Source organism: Mobula hypostoma, chromosome 9 (genome assembly GCF_963921235.1).
Source record: "Mobula hypostoma chromosome 9, sMobHyp1.1, whole genome shotgun sequence".
Lineage (NCBI taxonomy): Eukaryota > Metazoa > Chordata > Chondrichthyes > Myliobatiformes > Myliobatidae > Mobula > Mobula hypostoma.
The window spans coordinates 27,883,109-27,902,797 of record NC_086105.1 but is presented as its reverse complement, the minus strand read 5'-3'; the positions used below and the strand labels follow the sequence as shown (position 1 = coordinate 27,902,797).

The 19,689-nt window shown below is 41.2% G+C and overlaps 1 protein-coding gene across 3 annotated transcripts in view; it reads left to right on the top strand.

The window, feature by feature from the left end:
• lrp6 (low density lipoprotein receptor-related protein 6) overlaps positions 1 to 19,689 on the top strand; it is a 146,922-nt gene that overhangs the window by 57,356 nt on the left and 69,877 nt on the right. For all 3 annotated transcript variants that reach the window (XM_063057939.1, XM_063057938.1, XM_063057940.1), the window contains one exon: positions 13,832 to 14,029. In XM_063057939.1, the coding sequence (XP_062914009.1) occupies positions 13,832 to 14,029 (198 nt within the window). The remainder of the gene's footprint in view (positions 1 to 13,831; positions 14,030 to 19,689) is intronic.

Genomic DNA, 19,689 nt, shown 5'->3' with positions numbered 1-19,689 from the left:
ACCAGGCCCAAGGATAGCTTCTATTCCAGAGTCTTGAATGGGTCTCTTGTATGATGAGATTGACTCTTCACTTCACAATCCATCTTGTTCTGATCTTGCACTTAGTTATGTACCTGCACTGCACTTTCTCTGTAGTTTTTACACTTTATTCTACATTGTTACTGTTTTATTCTAGCTCAGTGCATTGTGTAATGATCTGATCTGTATAAATAGTATGCAAGCCAAGCTTTCCACTCTATCCTGGTACATATGACAATAATAAACCAATACTATTATATATTGCTTGAAAGTAAGTTGAATTGGCTTCCATATTTTGAAAGGAGGGCTGCTTGTTTATTTGTGGGATTGCACAAATTATTTAAACCGCACGACCATTACACATAGGAGCAGAATTTTCCCATTTGGCCCATCGAGTCTGCTCCACTATTTGATCATGGCTGATCCATTTCCCTCTCAATCCCTTCTGCCTGTAACCTTTCATGCCCTGACTTACCAAGAATCTATCAACCTCCACCTTAAGTAGACCCAGTGACCTGGCCTCCACAGCTGCCTGAGGTAGTGAATTCCACAAATTTCACCACTCTCTGGCTAAAGAAGTTCCTCCTCATCTCCTTTCTAAATGGATGTCCCTCTATTTTGGGGTGTGCCCTCTGGTCTTTGCCTTCCCCACTATAGGAAACAGGCCCAGTGCCATCAAGTGTTTCTCATATGGTACACCTTTAATTCTTGGAATCATTTTCTTGAATCTCCTCTGAACCCTCTCCAATGTCAGCACATCCTTTCTTAGATAAGGGGCCCAAAACTGCTCACAATACCCCAAGTGAGGCCTCACTAGTGCCCCATAAAGCCTCAGCATTGCATCCTTGTTTTTATGGTTGGTCACAGCAAGAATGTGTGGGCAATATCATATTCATATTGCGATGATTAATTTGGACTGAAATTCAAGAAACAGTGCATAGCTTTTTTGGGGGAAGGGGAATGAAGGCATGTGACTGACATAGATATGTTGACATAATATGGAGTCACAGGCACAAAAGCATCTTGAGGGTTTACCTGTATCAGCCAAAATGTTGAACTCAAAGACAAATTATCACAATGATTAAAACCTTATTTCAATAGATCCAGATGTGTTTAAGTTTCAATTTTGTATATTTTCTGACTTGTAATTTTGTTCTTGGTAAAAAAATAATTTATAAAAAGGTAACCCTTTCTGTTAATCTTTAAAATTAGCTAAATGTCATAATAAAAGTTTTCTTTCTTCAAACTGCAGTGAAGCAGGGCAGCGGAGTGGTAGCATTTATAGATCTGATTGGAACAGTTAGGCACTGAACACTAACCACTAGAAAATCTGCAGAAGCTGGAAAGCCAAAGCAGCACACACAAAATGTTGGAAGAACTCAGCAGGCCAGGCAGCATCTGTGGAAAAGTGAACAGTTGACATTTTGGGCCAAGACCCTTCATCTGGACTAGAAAAGTGGGGAGAAGTCCTAAAGACCTTTCTTTCCAGTCCTAATGAAGGATCTTGGCCCGAAACATCAACTGATGTACTAAATATTAATTTCCAGTTGAATTTTGCTTCTAATAATGACTTTATCGCATCTTCACTTGTATTCACAGCAATAAAATACGGTGAACCTGATTAGAGGGGATCTGAAAGTGTTCTACTGTTCATGAGCTTTATTAATATAATGGTCAAAATTGACCTGGATCTATTGAATGGAGGTTATTGTCGAACATATAGTGGGAAATCATTGTCTTTGAGTTCAACATGTGCTATATAAGCCCTGGGGCACTTCTGTGCTTGTGACTCCATATCACGTCAGCATATCTACGTCACTCACGTGCCTTCATCTCCTCCCCCCCACCCCCACAAAAAAAAGCTATGCATTGCTTCTTGAATTTCTGCCCAAATTAATCATCACAATATGAACTTGGAATGGCGCACACATTTTCCTGCAGATCCCCCGAGGCCGTTCATGTCAACTTGTGTTTCTGTGCAGCAACAGGCTTGCTTTGCTTTCCCAAAAAGTGACAGCTTGTCACTCACATTGACTGTTGCTGATCCATTACTGAGATTCTGGAACGCCTCAAGGTTTTGGCTGATTAAATTTGTAACTCTCTACATCCTAGTGAGCTTTAGCTGCTGCATTCCCAACCTTTGTAATTACTTGATTCATGTAACTGGGGAAAGAATTCAGATTTGACTAATTTACTTTGGCAGAGGATCCTGACTAATGTACTGAAAGACAGTCGGAATAGTATTACAATGAAAAATGAATGCTTACTTCATCAAGTGATTTTTTTTTGTGTGTGTGATGCATGATTGATCCTTGTTACTGATTAATTGTTGATTGCAGTCCATTGTGTGAATTACTGCAATGGAAAGATATCCTTAAAGTAAGACTGCAAGATGTCTACTCCATCAGGATTAATAGTTACCGGGAGGAAAATATATTAAGGCAAGGCAACATGGATATGTTAAAGGCATATCATGTTTAATCATAGTGAGAATTTTTTTTTTTTTTTTTGCAGATTTCCACATTTGCAGTTTTTTAAAAAAATTTCATTGAAAATGGAAAATAGCAGAAAATCTCACCAGGTCAGGCAGACTCTATGGGAAGAAGAATTGGTTAATGTTTCAGAGCCAGGGCCCTTCACCAAAACTGAGGAAGGGGAAATAAGTTAATTTTGTGTAAAAGGAAAGGTGGGGGAAGGGTAATAATTGGAACAAAGGGTTTCTCTGACAGGCACAAATGGCCAGTTTTCCAGGAGGGTGAATTGTCTAAAGTTGGAGAACTTGATATTGAATTCTGTAGACTGCAGTGTGCCTAGATGGAATATTGAAGTGTTTTTCTGTAAGTTTACCGTGGGCCTCATTTTCCTTTTCCTTGTGTAGTCCGGCTGCTGCACGTGACGTAAACAAACAAGCACAATCTGGTCTAATCTGCCTCTCACCTGCTACCTTATTTCACCCTGATAGAACATTGATGTGAATGAGGATGGTTATTAGAAAACAGAGGGTCAAAGGCAAACAGTTTGTTTTCGGAGAAAGGAGAATAGTCCAAAACAGCATCTTTTGAATGCAGTGTTCAAGCCACAACTTTTTACTTTGTAGATGACACTCAGCTCGGCAGAATTGTGAATTAGGATGTGAATGGTAATAAATGAACAGATGCATGGCAGATGACAATTAATGTGGGCAAGTGAAGTAAAGCATTTTAGTCAGAAGAGAGGAGGCAGTGTTTGGAATGGCACCTCCATGTTTACACCTGTCACCTCTGTCCTTCTCACTTTACCCTCCCTCCCTCCCTCCCGACCCATGTACCTTCAGCTTTCACTTTCCAGTTTGTGCCCCTTCCCCTCTCCCCACCTCGTTCTTGCTTTTTTCCTCATCCTTTCCAGACCTGGTGAAGGGTCTCAGCCTGAAACCGCGATCCTTAATTCCTCTCCATAGATGCTACCTGACTTTGAGTCCCTCCAGCTTTTTGTTTGCGTGTGCGTGCTATTGTAGGCAATATACAATAAAGGATACAGTTCACAACAGGTAGAGGAGCTGGGGATATGGATACAAGTCATTGTCAGTGGCAGGGCGGGTTGAGGAAGTGATCAAAAGGAATAAACAGTATTAGGTTTTAATTACAGAGTGGGAAAAAGCAGGACCTTTGAAACAGTGGCCTTGGCTCATTTGGAGTATCGTGTTGATGTCTTGTCATCTCATTGCAAGAAGGATGTGAAGGCATCCGAGAGAGTCTGGAAAAGATTTAAGAGAATGGTTCCTGAAAAAGGAATTGTCGTTGTGGGAATAAAGAAGTTGGGTTGTTCAGTTAAGAGTCGAGATTTGATGGCGTATAAAATGGTGTGGGCTTTGGGTAAAGTGAGTCAAGAAAGCTCACCTCTGTCCCAGGATACTGACAGACTTTTACCACTGTACAGTTGAGAGCGTACTCACCAACTGCATCTCAGTGTGGTATGGGCAATTGTCCCGTATCGGGCCGCAAAGCACTCCAGCGTGTGGTGAAAACTGCCCAGCGGATTACCAGCACCCAGTTGCCCACCATTGAGAACATCCACCGTAAATGCTGCCTGGGCAGGGTGAAAAGCATTATCAAGGATGCATTGCACCCTAACCGTGAACTTTTTACTCTCCTCCCATCCGGTAGACACTACAGGAGCCTCCGCTCCCACACCAGCAGGCACAGGAAGAGCTTCTTCCCTGAGGCTGTGACCCTGCTGAACCTCACATCACAGCGCTAAGCAGTACTGCACCCATATTGTACTGTCTCAGTACTTTTATATTTGTGTGCTGTAGCACTTGCTTTTTATTTGCAGTTATCTTGTAAATAATACTATTCTTTGCATTTCTGGTCAGATGCTACCTGCATTTCATTGGCTTTGTATCTGTACTTGGCACAATGACAATAAAGTTGAATCTAATCTAGTAGGAGGTTATTCCTGTTGGTTTTAAAAAAAAGTTGATGACCTGAGGTCACATTGTTATGGAAACAGCAATGAAGGATCCTTATTTACAGACAGATGAAGGATCTTCATTGCCCCCCCCCCTGCCCCACACAAATGCCAGCGACATAACAGGCAGTAAGTAAGAGATCACAGGCACAAAATAAAAGGAAGGATTAGGAGTGACATGAGGAAAGCTTCTGAACGATGGTTACGAATGCACTGCATACAGTGCAGTGAAGGCAGATTCCACTGTGGGCTTTAAGAGGGATTTGCAGAAATAGAGAGAAAGTTTGCAGTGTTATGAAGAAGAGGCTGAAGGGCAGGGTAATTACTGAATTTATCATTGCAAAATGATTTCCTGTGCTGTGACCATACTAAATTTATAGAAGGATGTTATGGGTTTTTGGATTAGACTGTGTAATTGTTACTTTCCGTTCAGTTTAACTTCCTTACGCTTGTTTGTATTTTTATATAATTACCCATGCATGTGCAGTTGTTCAGTGTGTTTTGTAGTGGTTGCAGTTGGTTTTGTAACCACGTGGTATCATGTTACTTGAATGGGGGCTATCTGTTTTGATCAATTGCTACCTGTGGAAATTTATTGGACTTGGCAAACTGGTACAAGAAGATCACAACATGCTTCCATCTCTGTCTCCATTCTTTGCTATTTGTGTCTGTCTTTTCTCTCCTTTCGTGTTTCTTTTTCCGTGTTTCAATCTTGTGACACTTAATAAATGATTGCAAGCACCAAGTTTTGTACCTCATTCTTGACTTCTGAAGAATTTCGGATAAAAAACATGAGAATGGAGTGGTGAGCGTTCCTAATTTACAATCTGGGTCCAGTGACCTTGCTCTCTATATTTAAATAAGCATTAATATGATCTATTGACAGTTCAATCTTGGAAGAGAAGTACTATGTTAATACTCAGTGATTAATTACTGTCATTGGATAAATGGAAACGTCCCTGTGCTGAAACATGTTTTAAGTTGGAATGATGAAAGAAGATGCTTCCTAGTAATGAACATTTTACAAGTTATATGTGAACTACAGATAGTTTTGTTTGGGAAAGGAGGTTGCCATTCCAAACTCCCTTTTAATGTGGGAGGAGAAAAGGATACTTCCTTATTTGTTTGCATCGTTTGTTCAGAATGGTTTCATGTGGTTGGTCATCTGTTTCTGTGGAAAACCCTAAATCCCTTTTCCATTGCAGGGAAGTTGTGTGAGTGGGATTGCTCTCTAATCATAGAATTCTACAGCTGAAAAGCAAACTTTTGGATTCAACGAACTTCACTCACCTCAATGCTGAACAGTCTCTGCCCATGGCCTGCAGGCCACCAACCTCCTGGAACATTTGCAGTGCTGAACCGTCTCTGCCCGTGGTCTGCAGCCACCAGGCTCCTGGAATGCTGAACAGTCTCTGTGCCCGTAGGCCACCAGCCTCCTGGAACAGTTGCAGTGTTGAACAGTCGCTGTGCCCATGGTCTGCAGCCACCAGGCTCCTGGAACAGTTGCAGAGTTGAACAGTCGCTGTGCCTGTGGCCTCATTTTCAGGGACTCTGCGGTTTATGTTCTGTGTGTTGTTGACTCTTTCATTGTTTACATGTTTTTTTTTCTTTTTTTTACACATTGGGTGTTTGACGATCTTTGTTGTGTGGGTTTTTTAATGGGTTCTGTTGTGTTTCTTTGCTTAGTAGCTGCCTGAAAGACGAATCCCAAGGTTAGATGAAGTTTACATACTGTGATAATAAACGAAAGGGTTATTGTTCAAGGGACGGTTGATTGCTCTGGACCTGTACTAGCTGGAATTCAGAAGGATGAGGGGGGGATCTCATTGAAACCTTTTGAATGTTGAAAGGCCAAGACAGAGTAGATGTGGAAAGGATGTTTCCCATGGTGGGAGATTCTAGGACAAGAGGGTACAACCTCAGGATAGAGGGGCGCCCTTTCAAGACAGATGTGGAGAAATTTCTTTAGCCAAAGACTGGTGAATGTGTGGAATTTGTTGCCACATGCAGCTGTGGAGGCCAGATCGTTGGGCGTATTTAAGGCAGAGATTGATAGGTCCTATATTGGAATTGGCATCAAAGGTTTCGGGGAGAAGGCTGGGAACTGGGGTTGAGGAGGAGAAAAAGAAGGATCAGGCATGATTGAATGGCAGAGCAGACTCAATGGGCCAAATGGCCTAATTCTGCTCTTATGTCTTATGGTCTTATAATATACTTGAAATTTGAACTTTTACTCTAATTCCCTATATAAAGAAAACCTTGTTTACTGTTTGCAGGGTTTGCATAAGTCTCTCATCTTTAATAAAGTCCTTTGCCTTTCCGGATGATGGCCCATCTGGTTGGATGAAGCTGATGGCTGGCCAGTAATTCTATCAGCACCAGCTCGCTTCAGAACATGTGCTCGTTTGTTATTGACTTCAACACCTTTGCACTGTAGCACAGCTGTAAACAATGCACTGCAGGTCAGATGCCAGTACATCAGTCTTTCCACTTTACCCCTGTTTTCATCAGTGAGCCCAGGGTCAGCTTATAGTCGTACAAAGCTGAGTGGAAGAATACGTTTTGTGTCTAGCCTCAGCCTCCCAGGTAGCAATCTCATTCAGAGTTGCTGACTTTGTTAGAAAGGCATGTGAAGCTAGGTAGTTTGTTTAAATTTCTTCTGAACTTTATTTCAAAAGCTTGAATTGTTGCACAAGTTCAATATACTAGGTTTATGTCAAACTCAGATCAGACTATCTCAGGTCTTGAGACATTAACAAGTGCGTGAAGGTAGCATTCTCCACAAACAAAGAAATCTCATCTTTTTTTCCTCCAGCTCTGCTGAGGGGTCTGGGCCCAAAACCTCAACTGTACTCTTTTCTATAGATGCTGCCTGGCTTGCTGAGTTCCTCCAGCATTTTGTGTGTGTTGACAGCATTCTCCAGTTCACTTGATATAACACCCTGCATTATAATAGCCTTTATGATTATTTTAAGTACCTCTCCAAGGCAAGGCTATCTACATGGGCTCTTGGGTGTTCATTGGAACTTCAGTGCTCCCAGCTTTTTAGTTTTAAGAATGTACTCTAATCTGTCTTTTTCTTTGGACCTAAAATGGATAAACTTGCAATTGCCCATGTTGAAATCTATTTGTCTTCTTTCTTTCTTTTTTACTTAGAGTTTTGTGTAAATTCAAGAAGCCAACTAAAACTTTCTCAAAACTAATGCAGATACACAATGGAGAATATCTTGACTGGTTGCATCATGGCCTGGTATGGAAACACCAATGCCAGTAACAGAAAAGTCTGCAAAAAAAGTAGTGGATACAGTCCAGTCCATCACGGGAAAAGTCCTCCCCATCAATGAGAAAATTAACAAGGACCACTGCCGTAACAAAGCAGCATTTGTTATCAATGACCCCCATCATCCGGACTATGCTCTCTTCTCACTATTACCATTGTGCAAGAGCTGCAGAAGCCATAGGTCCCATATCACCAGGATCAGGAACTGCTATTACTCTATAAGCATCAGGCTCCTGAATCAGCATGGTACTCAACTTACCTCAATGGTGAATGGACTCCACAACCTATAGCAAATGAGAGAAAGGCTGCCGATGCTGGAAATCTGAGCAATGCACAAAATGCAGGAGGAACTCAGCAGGCCAGGCAGCATATATGGGGGGGGGGTGGAAATACAGTCAACCCTTTGGCAAGAAGGGTTTTGCCCAAAACATCGACTGTGCCTTTTTCCATAGATGCTGCCTGGCCTGCTGAGTTCCTCCAGCATTTTGTGTGTGTGTTCCACAACCTATAGACTCATTTTCAAGGACTCTACAACTCAGTATTATTTATTTACTTTGTATTATTTGCATGTTCTGGTTTTTTTTTGCTTATTGGTTGTTTGTCATTCTGTTACAGTTTTTTAAATATATTCTGTTGTATTTCTTTATTCTCCAGTACTTGCCTCCAAGAAAGTGAATCTTAAAGTAGTACATGGTGACATACACTCAGTGGCCACTTTATTAGGTATAGCTGGACACCTCGTTAATGCAAGTATCTAATCAGCCAGTTGTGTGGCAGCAACTCAATGCAGACATAGTCAAGAGGTTCAGTTGTTGTTCAGACCAAATGTCAACATGGGGAAGAAAAGAGAACCAAGTGACTTGGACCATGGAATGATGGTGCCAGACTGGGTGGTTTGAGTGTTTCAGAGATTGCTGATCTCCTGGGATGTTCACGCACAACAGTCCCTGGAGTTTACACAGAATGGCGCGAGAAACAAATATGCAGTGAGTGGCAGTGCTGGGGACAAAAACATCTTGTTAACAAGGGAGGTCGGAGGAGAATGGCCAGACTAGTTCAAGCTGACAGGAAGGCAACAGTAACTCAAATAGCATTACAACAGTGGTATGCAAAAGAGCACCTCTGAATACACACACAACCCAGCGAACTTTGAAGTGAATGTGTCACAGTCACAAAGACACACTCTAGCCATTTTGTTAGGTACAGGAATTACTGACTAAACTGGTCACTGAGTGTATACGTTTATGATAAACTTACTTCAAACTTTCTCATATGACATTTTAATTTTGTGCTTTTTATTTATGGGAATGCTGACACAGCCAGATTGTTTTTATATATATCTTCATCAAAATTATTTGTGGGTTTTTTTTTAACCATTATCAATACTTAGAAAATTCCCTACCCTCTAAATGAATAAGTTTCACATTTCCACCCTAAAAGGTTTAAATCATTAATTTAAAACTGTGATTGGTAGTTGTGGATTCATTGACCATGAGAAACAAACTCTGCTCTACAGGTCAATCTCTCAAAGAATTCTGTAACTTCCAATGAAGTTGTGTTTCATTCTTTAGAGTTAGAAGAAAGGACTCGGCCCACTTAATCTGACCTTGTGGCTGACTTGTCATGTCATGAACCAATCAGGTAAATCTTGGCTGTGCGCTCTATACAACAGGAATATCCTTCCTTGAGTAGGGGATAATAATATTGAGTATTATTTAGAATGGGGGAAAATGCATTAGGGTGGCTGAATCAAAGGTAGTGATGAATCAGCATATGGGACGATTGAAAATCTGGCTGAGTGGTGCCACAGCAACAACCTCTCACTCAATGTCAGCAAGACCAAGGAGCTGATTATTGACTTCATGAGGAGGAAGCTGCAAGTCTGCGAGCCAGACCTCATTGGGGGATCAAAGGTGGAGAGAGTCAGCAACTTTAAATTCCTCATTGTTATCATTTCAGAGGACCTGTCCTGGGCCCAACACGCAAAGAAAGCGTGGCAGCACCTCTAACCTTTCTTAGAAGTTTGCAAATATTTGACGTGACATCTAATGATTTGACAAACTCCTATAGATGTGTGCTGGACAGTACATTGACTGGCTACATCACAGTCTGGTATGGAGACGCCAATTCCCTTGAATGGAAAATCCCACAAAAAGTAGTGGATACGGCCTAGTCCGTCACGGGGCAAGTCCTCCCCTCCGCTGAGCACATCTACACAGAGTACTATCACAGGAAAGCACCATCCATCATCAGGGAACCCTCCCAGATCATGCTCTCTTCTCGTCAGTGTTCTCAGGAAGAACTATGGGAGCCTCAGGATTCTTCCTACCCGGTCAGGAGCTGTTATTACCCGTCAACCATCAGGCGCTTGAACCAATGGGGATAACTTCACGCGCTCCCATCACTGAACTGCCCCACAATCCACAGACTCACTTTCAAGGTCCCTTCATCTCATGTTCTCTATCTTTATTGCTTAATTATTATAATTTTCTTTTCTTTTTGTACTTGCACAGTTTGTTGTCTTTTGTACATTGTGTGTACCACCTCCAAACTGATGGCGTGAAAATGGATTTCTCCTTCCAGTAAAATGCTTCCCCCTCCCCCTTCTCTATTCCCCACTTGGGCCTCTAGCCTCTTCTCACCTGCCTATCACTCCTCCCTGGGGTCCCCCCCCCTTCCCTTTCTCCTATGGTCCACTCTCCTCTACTATCAGACTCCTTCATCTCCAGGCCTTTATCTTTCCAACCCATATGGCTTCATCTATCACCTTCTAGTACCCTCCTTCCCCTTCCCCACCTTATTATTCTGGCAGCTTCTCTCTTCCATTTCAGCCCTGAAGAAGGGTCTCGGCCTGAAACGATGGCTGCAAATGTTCTTGTGTATTTAGTTGTTTGCCTGTCCTATTGTGTGAGGTCTTTCTTTGATTCTTTTATGGTTCTTGGATTTACTGAGTATGCCTGCAAGAAAATAAATCTCAGAGCTGTGGGTCACCAAATACATATAACTTGTTAATAAATTGACTGAACTTTTTGTGTAGTCCTACCAGTTACTTGAAGCACAACATCATTTGTGCACTCAGAAGCCAATTTCAGCTCCGTATTCCATTCCAACATTTTTGTCTTTAGCTGTACTATACTTGCAGCTACCTGGGTGCAGAACTGAGAAACGGCATTTCATCATTGGTAATCAACTGGACTGAAAAACTACTCTTAGCTTTGCGTCTGAAGTTTGAGTCATGGCTGGTAATGTAGTGACTCCAGTGAAGTGATTGTGGCCAGGAGCCAAAAAAGAATTTAGCACCACCACCCAAGATGAAATTTTGCAGCATTAACTCCTCTGTGTATTCTGCTGTTCACTTTCCATGAGTTGCATCTGTTTTGCATTTCTCCAACACCTCTGCTTTAATTGTCTATGTCTGAAATATGAAACAAAGACAGAAATTTATTTTCTGTTCACCTTGCTTTTAAAATGGTAATTTAGACACAAGTTCTAAAGAGTTTGCATCAACACATGGCACTGCCCCTTTCCCTTTTTAAACTGTTAGTGGCTGCGTCACCTTTCGCACGTGTTTACTTCTGATCTTTGATATTCCAATTAGATGGAGAATTCAAATTATATCCTTTTTACTGAGGCACAGTAAGCAATATCGTACATCTGTCAATGACATTGGAAAGTCGCTGCATTTAATAGCTCAGTGTTCTGATGTAAAGCATGTGTCTGAGAATGCTGATTCCATAATTACTGATTTTTAGGTGATTCATCTGATTTCCTCCTTGCAGATTGAGAGTCATTGCATTGAATTGCTGGACCAAAAAGCTGTTTATCTCTTATTTACTCTATGCAACAGTATTCCTGGCTGAATTAACAAGTATTAACGAACAGAAGCTTTTAAGTATTAATTGTAGATACTGGAAATCTGAGGATTTGGAAATGCAGGATATATTTAGTTCAGGCAGCATGACTGAGTAACATTTCAGATCAATGACCTTTCAACAGAAATGAAAGGTCAAGGGCCTGAAACTTTAGCTCACATTTTTGCTAAGTGGAGCCCACCGCCTGTGCTCACTGCATGCTTAACCTGGTTTTGATCTGCAGCCTGAACCTGCTGGTTGAAAGCTGTGTGATGTAATTAGGTCACTTGATAGATCCAGAACAAGCCCGACCCAAGACATACATCCCTGTGAATACCTGTTAACAGTTGGCAAAGCTGTACCTTCAGTTTTGTCTTGTGCTTTTAAGTTTCAAACTTTTGTAATGGCCAGAAGCTTTCAAAATCTATCTGAAAACAGGATAAACCAAAAAAAGTTCTAAAATGAGCATTATGAAATAAAAGGCTGTGGCAGTGGACAATTTGTTTTCGTAAACTAACGTGCCTTGTTCTTGGAGGAGTTCAGAACGCAAGACAGATGTGATAACAGTGCTGATAGACATATGAAAGTATGATCTGATTAGTGAACAAAAAACTGAGGGAATGGACTGGAAACTTGCTGCTCTGGATTGCAGGGTTCTCAGGTCATAATGGGGGTGGGGTTGGGTGTCAATTTTTTTTTAAAGAAGCAGTCTTGTGAGATGAAATGATGTGTTAGAAGGATCATCAAGTGAGACCATAAGGGTTGACAGAAATAAAAAGGAACTGCCATAATTAGGAGTGTATAATAGATCTCCAGACCATTCAAGGGAGGTACCAGAGGATGTTTGTAATCAGATTTCAAAAGTGTGCAAGTACTAAGCAGTAATTTTACTCAGGTTATTGGGGTCAAATTCAGTTAACCTGAGGTTTAATTCTGGTTAAAGCTTAAGGATGCAGGCTAAACTGCATCAGGAGAAACTTTCTGAATTTTGTTTTAGGGACCAAAATTTGGCAGGAAGAAGCACAGTCGGTGGAGGAGTATCTTTATGGTGGTGATTGCAAAGTTAAACATGGCATAGTTATTCAATTCTAGTAAGGTGAGTTTATCAAAATGTGGACTAGAATACAGGTTTCCCCCGCCATCCGAAGGTAGAGCGTTCCTATGAAACGGTTCATAAGCCGGAAGATCGTAAAGCGAAGACGCAATTACCATTTAGTTATATGGGAAAAATTTGTGAGCGTTCGCAGACCCAGAAATAACCTACCAAATCATGCCAAATAACACATAAAACCTAAAATAACAGTAACATATAGTAAAAGCAGGAATAATATGATAAATACACAGCTTGTATAAAGTAGAAATACTTTTCCACAATCATTGCCGCACTGTTCTCCATAGCAAAAATCTCACGCAAACGCTCTTGGCAGAAACACAGCGCAAGCGCCGTCCGCAAAAACACAGCGCAAGCGCTCTCCAGTAACCTTTAAGCTATGAAGTTGCCAAATCATACCAAATAACATGTAAAAATACACAGCCAATATAAAGTAGAAATAATGTAGTTACAGTGTATTATCACTTACGGGAATCAGGAAGACAGCAAGCACACTGATGATGGTGTGTTAGGCTAAGTCGTGGGAGGTTGGGGTGGTGCAGCGGCCCCCACCCTCCGGGCAGCGACCCGATACCGATCCGCGAAGCATGCAGGGGTACAGTGGTAGCCGGGACACATCCAGCACATCTTTAAGAAAAAAGCCGAAATAAACAAGCTAATTAATTAGGTGTCGGCCCAGATCAGAGGCGACGCAATCGGCATATGCTTCTGAGTTTCCAATTATTGAAATTTAAAAGCTTGACTTGTGCAGTGAGACTAGTGGAGCCTTGATAGATTTGTTTCATGTTACAGTTTTGTCATAAAACCAAAATGAAAATGATAACAGGATTACTTGCATTAGCTTAATTCTTTCTAAAATTAAAAAAAAACCTGTTGATGTTTGTACTGTACCTTTTGGCTTTAATTTAATTATAACAACTTATTTCATTGAAAGACCAACTTATTCAAAATATTTTAGCATTGAAATTGGAGAATCCCCCAATAAGCTTGCAGGCTCATCCTATACGGAAAAATGAGCATTTCTATGTTTTGAGACAACTTCTTATTCCATTATTTTAACCCCGAAATTCAGTGCATATTAAAGTTAGTTTCAAGGTTCTTAAATGTTTTGTTTTTTAATCTTAGGTACATGTATTGGACAGATTGGGGTGAAGTGCCAAAGATAGAACGAGCTGGAATGGATGGTACAAAAAGATCAATTATAATTGACAACAATATTTACTGGCCAAATGGGCTGACCTTGGATTATGAAGAAGAAAAATTATACTGGGCAGATGCTAAGCTGAGCTTTATTCACCGATCAAATTTTGATGGAAGTTTACGGTAAGTGTATTTTAAGAGAAATTATTTCCTATGATTGAAAAAGCAACTAGTGTTGTTATTGAGGGGTGATTGAGACAAATTGCTGAAGTCCCTCAGTAGTTGCAACCTGGCATTTAATGATACAAAACACCCTGTTTTTTTTGGTTTGTGGCAGACTTCTTGTATATTGCATTGAAGACAGATATTGTTGGAGGCCGACAAAGTTTCAATGAAAAAGTTAAAAATGTCAGTGAGATGTTTCTTTGTAACACACAATTCAGTATTAGATCACTGGAATTTTGTTAATTATTTAAAATAAAACTTGAGCAAAGAGGATGCCAAACTGAACAGACTGATTTATTTTCTCGATCTTGGACCATAAGACATTGGAGTAGTATAGGGTCATTCGGCCCATCGAGACTGCTGTGCCATTCCAACATGGCTGATTTATTATCCCTCTCAACCACGTTCTCCTGCAATTCACCCCGTGGCCTTTGACGCCCTGACTAATCAAGCACCTGTCAACCTCTGCTTTAACTATATGCAATGACCCAGCCTCCACAGCCATCTGTGGCAATGAAGTCCATGGATTCCTCATCTTCTGGCTAAAGAAAGTCCTCCTCATCTCTATTCTAAATGGACTCCCCACTATTCTGAGGCTGTGCCCTCTGGTTCTAGACTCTCCCACTACAAGAAACATCCCCTCTGCATCCACTCTATCTCGGCCTTTAAATATTAGATATCCCCTCTCCCCACATTCCCCTGCAGTGAGTACAGGGCCAGAGCCATCAAACGCTCTTCACTCATTAATCTTTTTATTCCTGGAATCATTCTCAGGAACCTCCTGTGGACTCTCTCCAACACCATCATGTTTTTTCTTGGACGAGGGGCCCAGAACTACTCTCAGTACTCTGTGCGGTCTGACTAATGCCTTATGAAGCCTCACCATTGCATCCTCTCAAAATGAGTGTTAATATTAAATTTGCCTTTCTTACCACCAACTCATCCTGCAAGTTAACATTTAGGAAATCTTAAGCAACACACACGAAGTGCTGGAGGATCTCAGCAGGCCGGGAAGCATGTATGGAAAAGAGTAAACAGTCAACGTTTTGGTCTGAGACCCTTCATCAGGACTGGAAAGGAAGGGGAGAAGTCAGATGAGGAAGTGGGGGGGGAACGGGAGGAAGAAGTACAAGGTAGTAGGTGACAGGTGAAACCGGTAGAGGGGGAGTGGGTGAAGTTAAAGAGCTGGGAAGTTGACTGGTGAAAGAGATAAGGGCTGGAGAAGTGGGGGTCTGATGAAGGACAGAAAACTATGGAAGGGAAGGGGGAGGAGCACCAGAGGGGAGGTGGTGGGCAGGTAAGGAGATGAGATGAGGGAGGGAAACAAACACGGAATGCTGATGGGAGTGGGGATGCAATTACAGGAAATTCAAAAAATCCATGTTCATGCCATCAGGTTGGAATCTTTTCATTATACTGATGGTACGTAATGATATTTACTCTTAAGGCCATGTGTGTGTGATGAACAAGTGAAAGACAAAATCTGCTTACTGGTAGCACATAAATTCAGAGTCGGAAATGATGGCGATCCCAAGCTATCTCATTATATGTTTCGAAACCCTTCTGGCCCCAAGCATTTAAGATAAAGGGTACTCGACCTGTATTATTTAAAATTATAAACTGGTTTTGAGTACACATCTCAGGTTGTTCTTGTGTAAAACTCATCTGTGATTGCTGGAATAAGCAGTCCTAGGTGTTGTTGAGCAGTTTGGAAGAGAGATGTTGTAGGATTGCCTTGAATTACTTAAAGAGTTTTTGTCACTTGTGTATACATTGTTAACAGGTTTGGGTAGATATGATCTCTAATGCTGAGTTGTCAATCTAGAGTCATTGCTTGAGCTAGAATGGTTTGATTTTAAATAACTCACTAAATGTAAGATTATCATTTGTTTCATTTTTCTGGAGTATGTTTACCATTATCCTGCTTTTGGCTGGAGATGCAAGACAGTGAGAAAACTCCTTTCCAAAGTGGGATAATTGGCCACATTCAGTGCATTTACGTTGGGCATCAGAATGTCCTGCTGATGACATACACACATGTATTATGAGGCGGTACCACCCTGCTGCTTTATTTCATGCATGCTAAATATGTCCATTCCTATTTAATGTTAAAATGATATCTGAATCAATCTTCTGCAGAAGAATGAACACATGCACCATTTTAAAAAATCAAGTGGATGTTGGGGTGTTGAGCTTAATTGAAGGTGGCGTATAAATTTGCCAAAGGTTAATAATGTTTGAATGAAAACTATTAAAACATTCTTTCATGTAGGCACTTGGTTAAATTCAATTTTAATACCCATCCCTGAAAGGTATGGTAGCATTATGGTTAGTGCAGCATTTTACAGTATAGGCGATCCAAGTTCAATTCCTGACACTGCTTGTAAGGAGTTTTTACGTTCTCCCCGTGACCACATGGGTTTCTTCCGGCTGCTCTGGTTTCCTCCCACAGTCCGAAGAGGAACCGGTTGATAGGTTAATTGGTCATTGTAAATTGTCCTGTGATTAGGCTCAGGTTAAACAGGCAAGATGCTGTGTGGCACAGCTGGGAGGGCCAACTCCTCACTGTATCTCAATAAATAAATGTCTTTTGAAATTAGAAGGATTGAAGGGGTGATTTATTTCAGTAATTTGAGAGAGAGAAGCTAAAGTCAGATGTATCACTATTACAGTGGAGTAAAGGGAATTACAGAGGCATGAGAGAGGAGCTGGCCATAGCTGACTGGAAGGGCACACTAGCAGGGATAATGGCAGAGCAGCAATGGCTGGAGTTTCTGGGAGCAATTCAGAAGGTGCATATTAGATATATCCCAAAGAAACAGCATTCTAAAGGGAGGATGACACAACCGTGGCCTACAAGTCAAAGCCAACATAAAAGCAAAAGACAGGACATACAATAAAGTAAAATTAGTGGTGCATTAGAGGTTTGGGATGCTTGTTAAAAGCTAACAGAAGGCCTCTTAAAGCCATAAGAAGGGAAAAGATGAAATGTATAGGTAAGGTAACCAGCAATGTCAAGGAGGATACCAAGCGTTTTTTCAGATAGAATAAAAGAGAGGCAATACATTGGAGAGGTAGTAATAGGGGACAAGAAAAAATGATGGACAAACTGAATAAGTATTTTGTACTACATCTCAGGGTTCTGAAAGAGGTAACTGAAGAGATTGTGGAGGCATGAGTAATGATCTTCCAAGAATCACTCGATTCTGGAATGGTTCTGGAGGACTGGAAAATTGCAAATGTCATGTCACTCTTTAGGGAGAGAGGCATAAGAAACAAAATTATAGGACTTCAGTGGTTGGGAAGATGTTTTTAATTGTTAAGGATGTGGTTTCAGGGTACTTGGAGGCACATGATAAAATAGGCCAAAGTCAGCATAGTTTCCTTCCTTCCCTGACAATTCTGTTGAAAACCTTTGAGGAAATGACAAGCAGGCTTGGCAAGGGAGAATTAGAGGATATTGTGTACTTGGATTTTCAGGAGGCCTTTGACAAGGTGCCACACATGAGGCTGCTTAAGAAGATGAGAACCCATGGTATTACAGGAAAGATTCTAGCATGGATAGAGGATTGGCTGATTGACAAGAAGCAAAGAGTGGGGGTAAAGGGAGCCTTTTCTGATTGGTTGTCGGTGATGAGTAGTGTTCTGCAGGAGTCAGTGTTGTGACTGCTTTTTACATTGTATGTCATTGATTTGGTTGCCACAGTTGATGACTGTGTGGCCATTTTTGCAGACGATACGAAGATTGGTAGAGGGGCAGGTAGTGTTAAGGAAGCAGGGAGGCTGCAGAAAGACTGGGACAAATTAGGAGAATGGACAGAGAAGTGACAAGTGGAATACAATGTCAGGAAGTGTATGTCTTGCACTTTGGTAGAAGGAATAAAAGTATATACTATTTTCAAATGGAGGAGAAAATTCAACAATCCAAGGTGCAAAGGCTCTTGGGAGCCCTTGTGAAGGATTCCCTAAGGGTTGATTTGCAGGTTGAGTCTGTGGTGAGGAAGGCAAATGCAATGTTAGCATTCATTTCAAGAGGAATAGAGTATAAAAGCAAGGATGTATGAGGCTTTATAAAGCACTGGTAAGGTCCCACTTGGAGTATTCTGAGCAGTTTTGAGCGCCTTATTTAAGAAAGGATGTGCTGACACTGGAGAGGGTTCAGAGGAAATTTACAAGAATGATTCTGACAATTAAAGGCTTATCATATGAGGAGCGATTGATGGTTCTGGGCCTTTGCTTGCTGGAACTTAGAAAAATGAGGGTGAAAGGTCTAGATAGAGTGAACCTGAAGAGGATGTTTCCTACAGTGGGGAGTCTAGGACCAGAGGGCACAGCCTCAGAATAGAGGGACGTCCATTTAGAGCAGCTGAGGCATTTCTGTAGCCAGAGGGTGGTGAATCTGTGGAATTCGTTGCCACAATTGGCGGTGGATGCCAGGTCATTTGGTGTATTTAAGGTGGAGGTTAATGGGTTCTTGGTTAGTCAGGGAGTGAAAGGTTATAGGAAGAAGGCAGATGACTGGGGTTTAGAGGGAAATGGATCAGCCATAATGAAATGCCAGAACAGACTCGATGGTCCAATTCAGCTCTTATGATCTTATTTGAAATTTGCTTAATGAAAATCTATTTTTGTAGTAGTACTACAAGAGTGTGTAGTCTTTAAAATTAAATCTAAGCCTTTTAAGGGTGAAATCAGGAAGTCTTATATGCATGGGTTGTTGGTCAGTTGGAGTGCATGACAGTATGCATTTAGGGCCCTGTAATTTTGTGAAATGTGGGTCAAAATGAAAGTAAAAGAAGGGTAATAAAGCAGATAGGGTTGTAATTCAAATTCCCTGATGGAAAAATAAAATTAGTGCCCCAAAGACCACACGCTTATACCTCATTCTTTGCTTGGTTGGTCAGATTAATCCTTGAAGAATTGAGAAAAATTATTGTTTCTTGATAGTCAATGACATCAGAAAAATCGATGGGTGCCTGAACATTAATCCTGATGTCATAGTCTCAGGACTTGCTATGAAACAGGTTTTTAAAAAAAAAATGCATAACCTTACCTTGGTTTGCAGTTTCATAAAGTTGTAACTAGTGTTCTTCTCTCCTTTCATTTTCATACAGAAAAGGCAATGTTCATGCACAATGGGTATGAAATGTAGCATAAAAATTGTACCGTTTCAATTTCAATCAGATTGATATCACATGGGTATACTTAAAGGTGCAGAAAAATGTTTTTTTGGGGAAGTATTATTTCTAGTACTGATGTTTTGGTACAGAGTATGTCAAAAAAAACAGTTCAAATAAAGACACAGGCATCTGATTAAACACTGTAAAACCTCAAAGGAAATAATTGTGGTGGTTTCAATAGGCATCCGTTAGTCTCGTGAGACCATAGATTGGCGCCTTGGAAAGTTTCCAGGGCATAGGCCTGGGCAAGGTTGTATGGAAGACCAGCAGTTGCCCATGCTGCAAGTCTCCCCTCTCCACGCCCACACCACCGATGTTGTCCAAGGGAAGGGCACTTGGGCCGATACAGCTTGGCACTGGTGTTGTCTCAGAATATGTGGTTAAGTGCCTTGCTCAAGGACACAACACGCTGCCTCAGCTGAGGCTCAAACTAGCGAC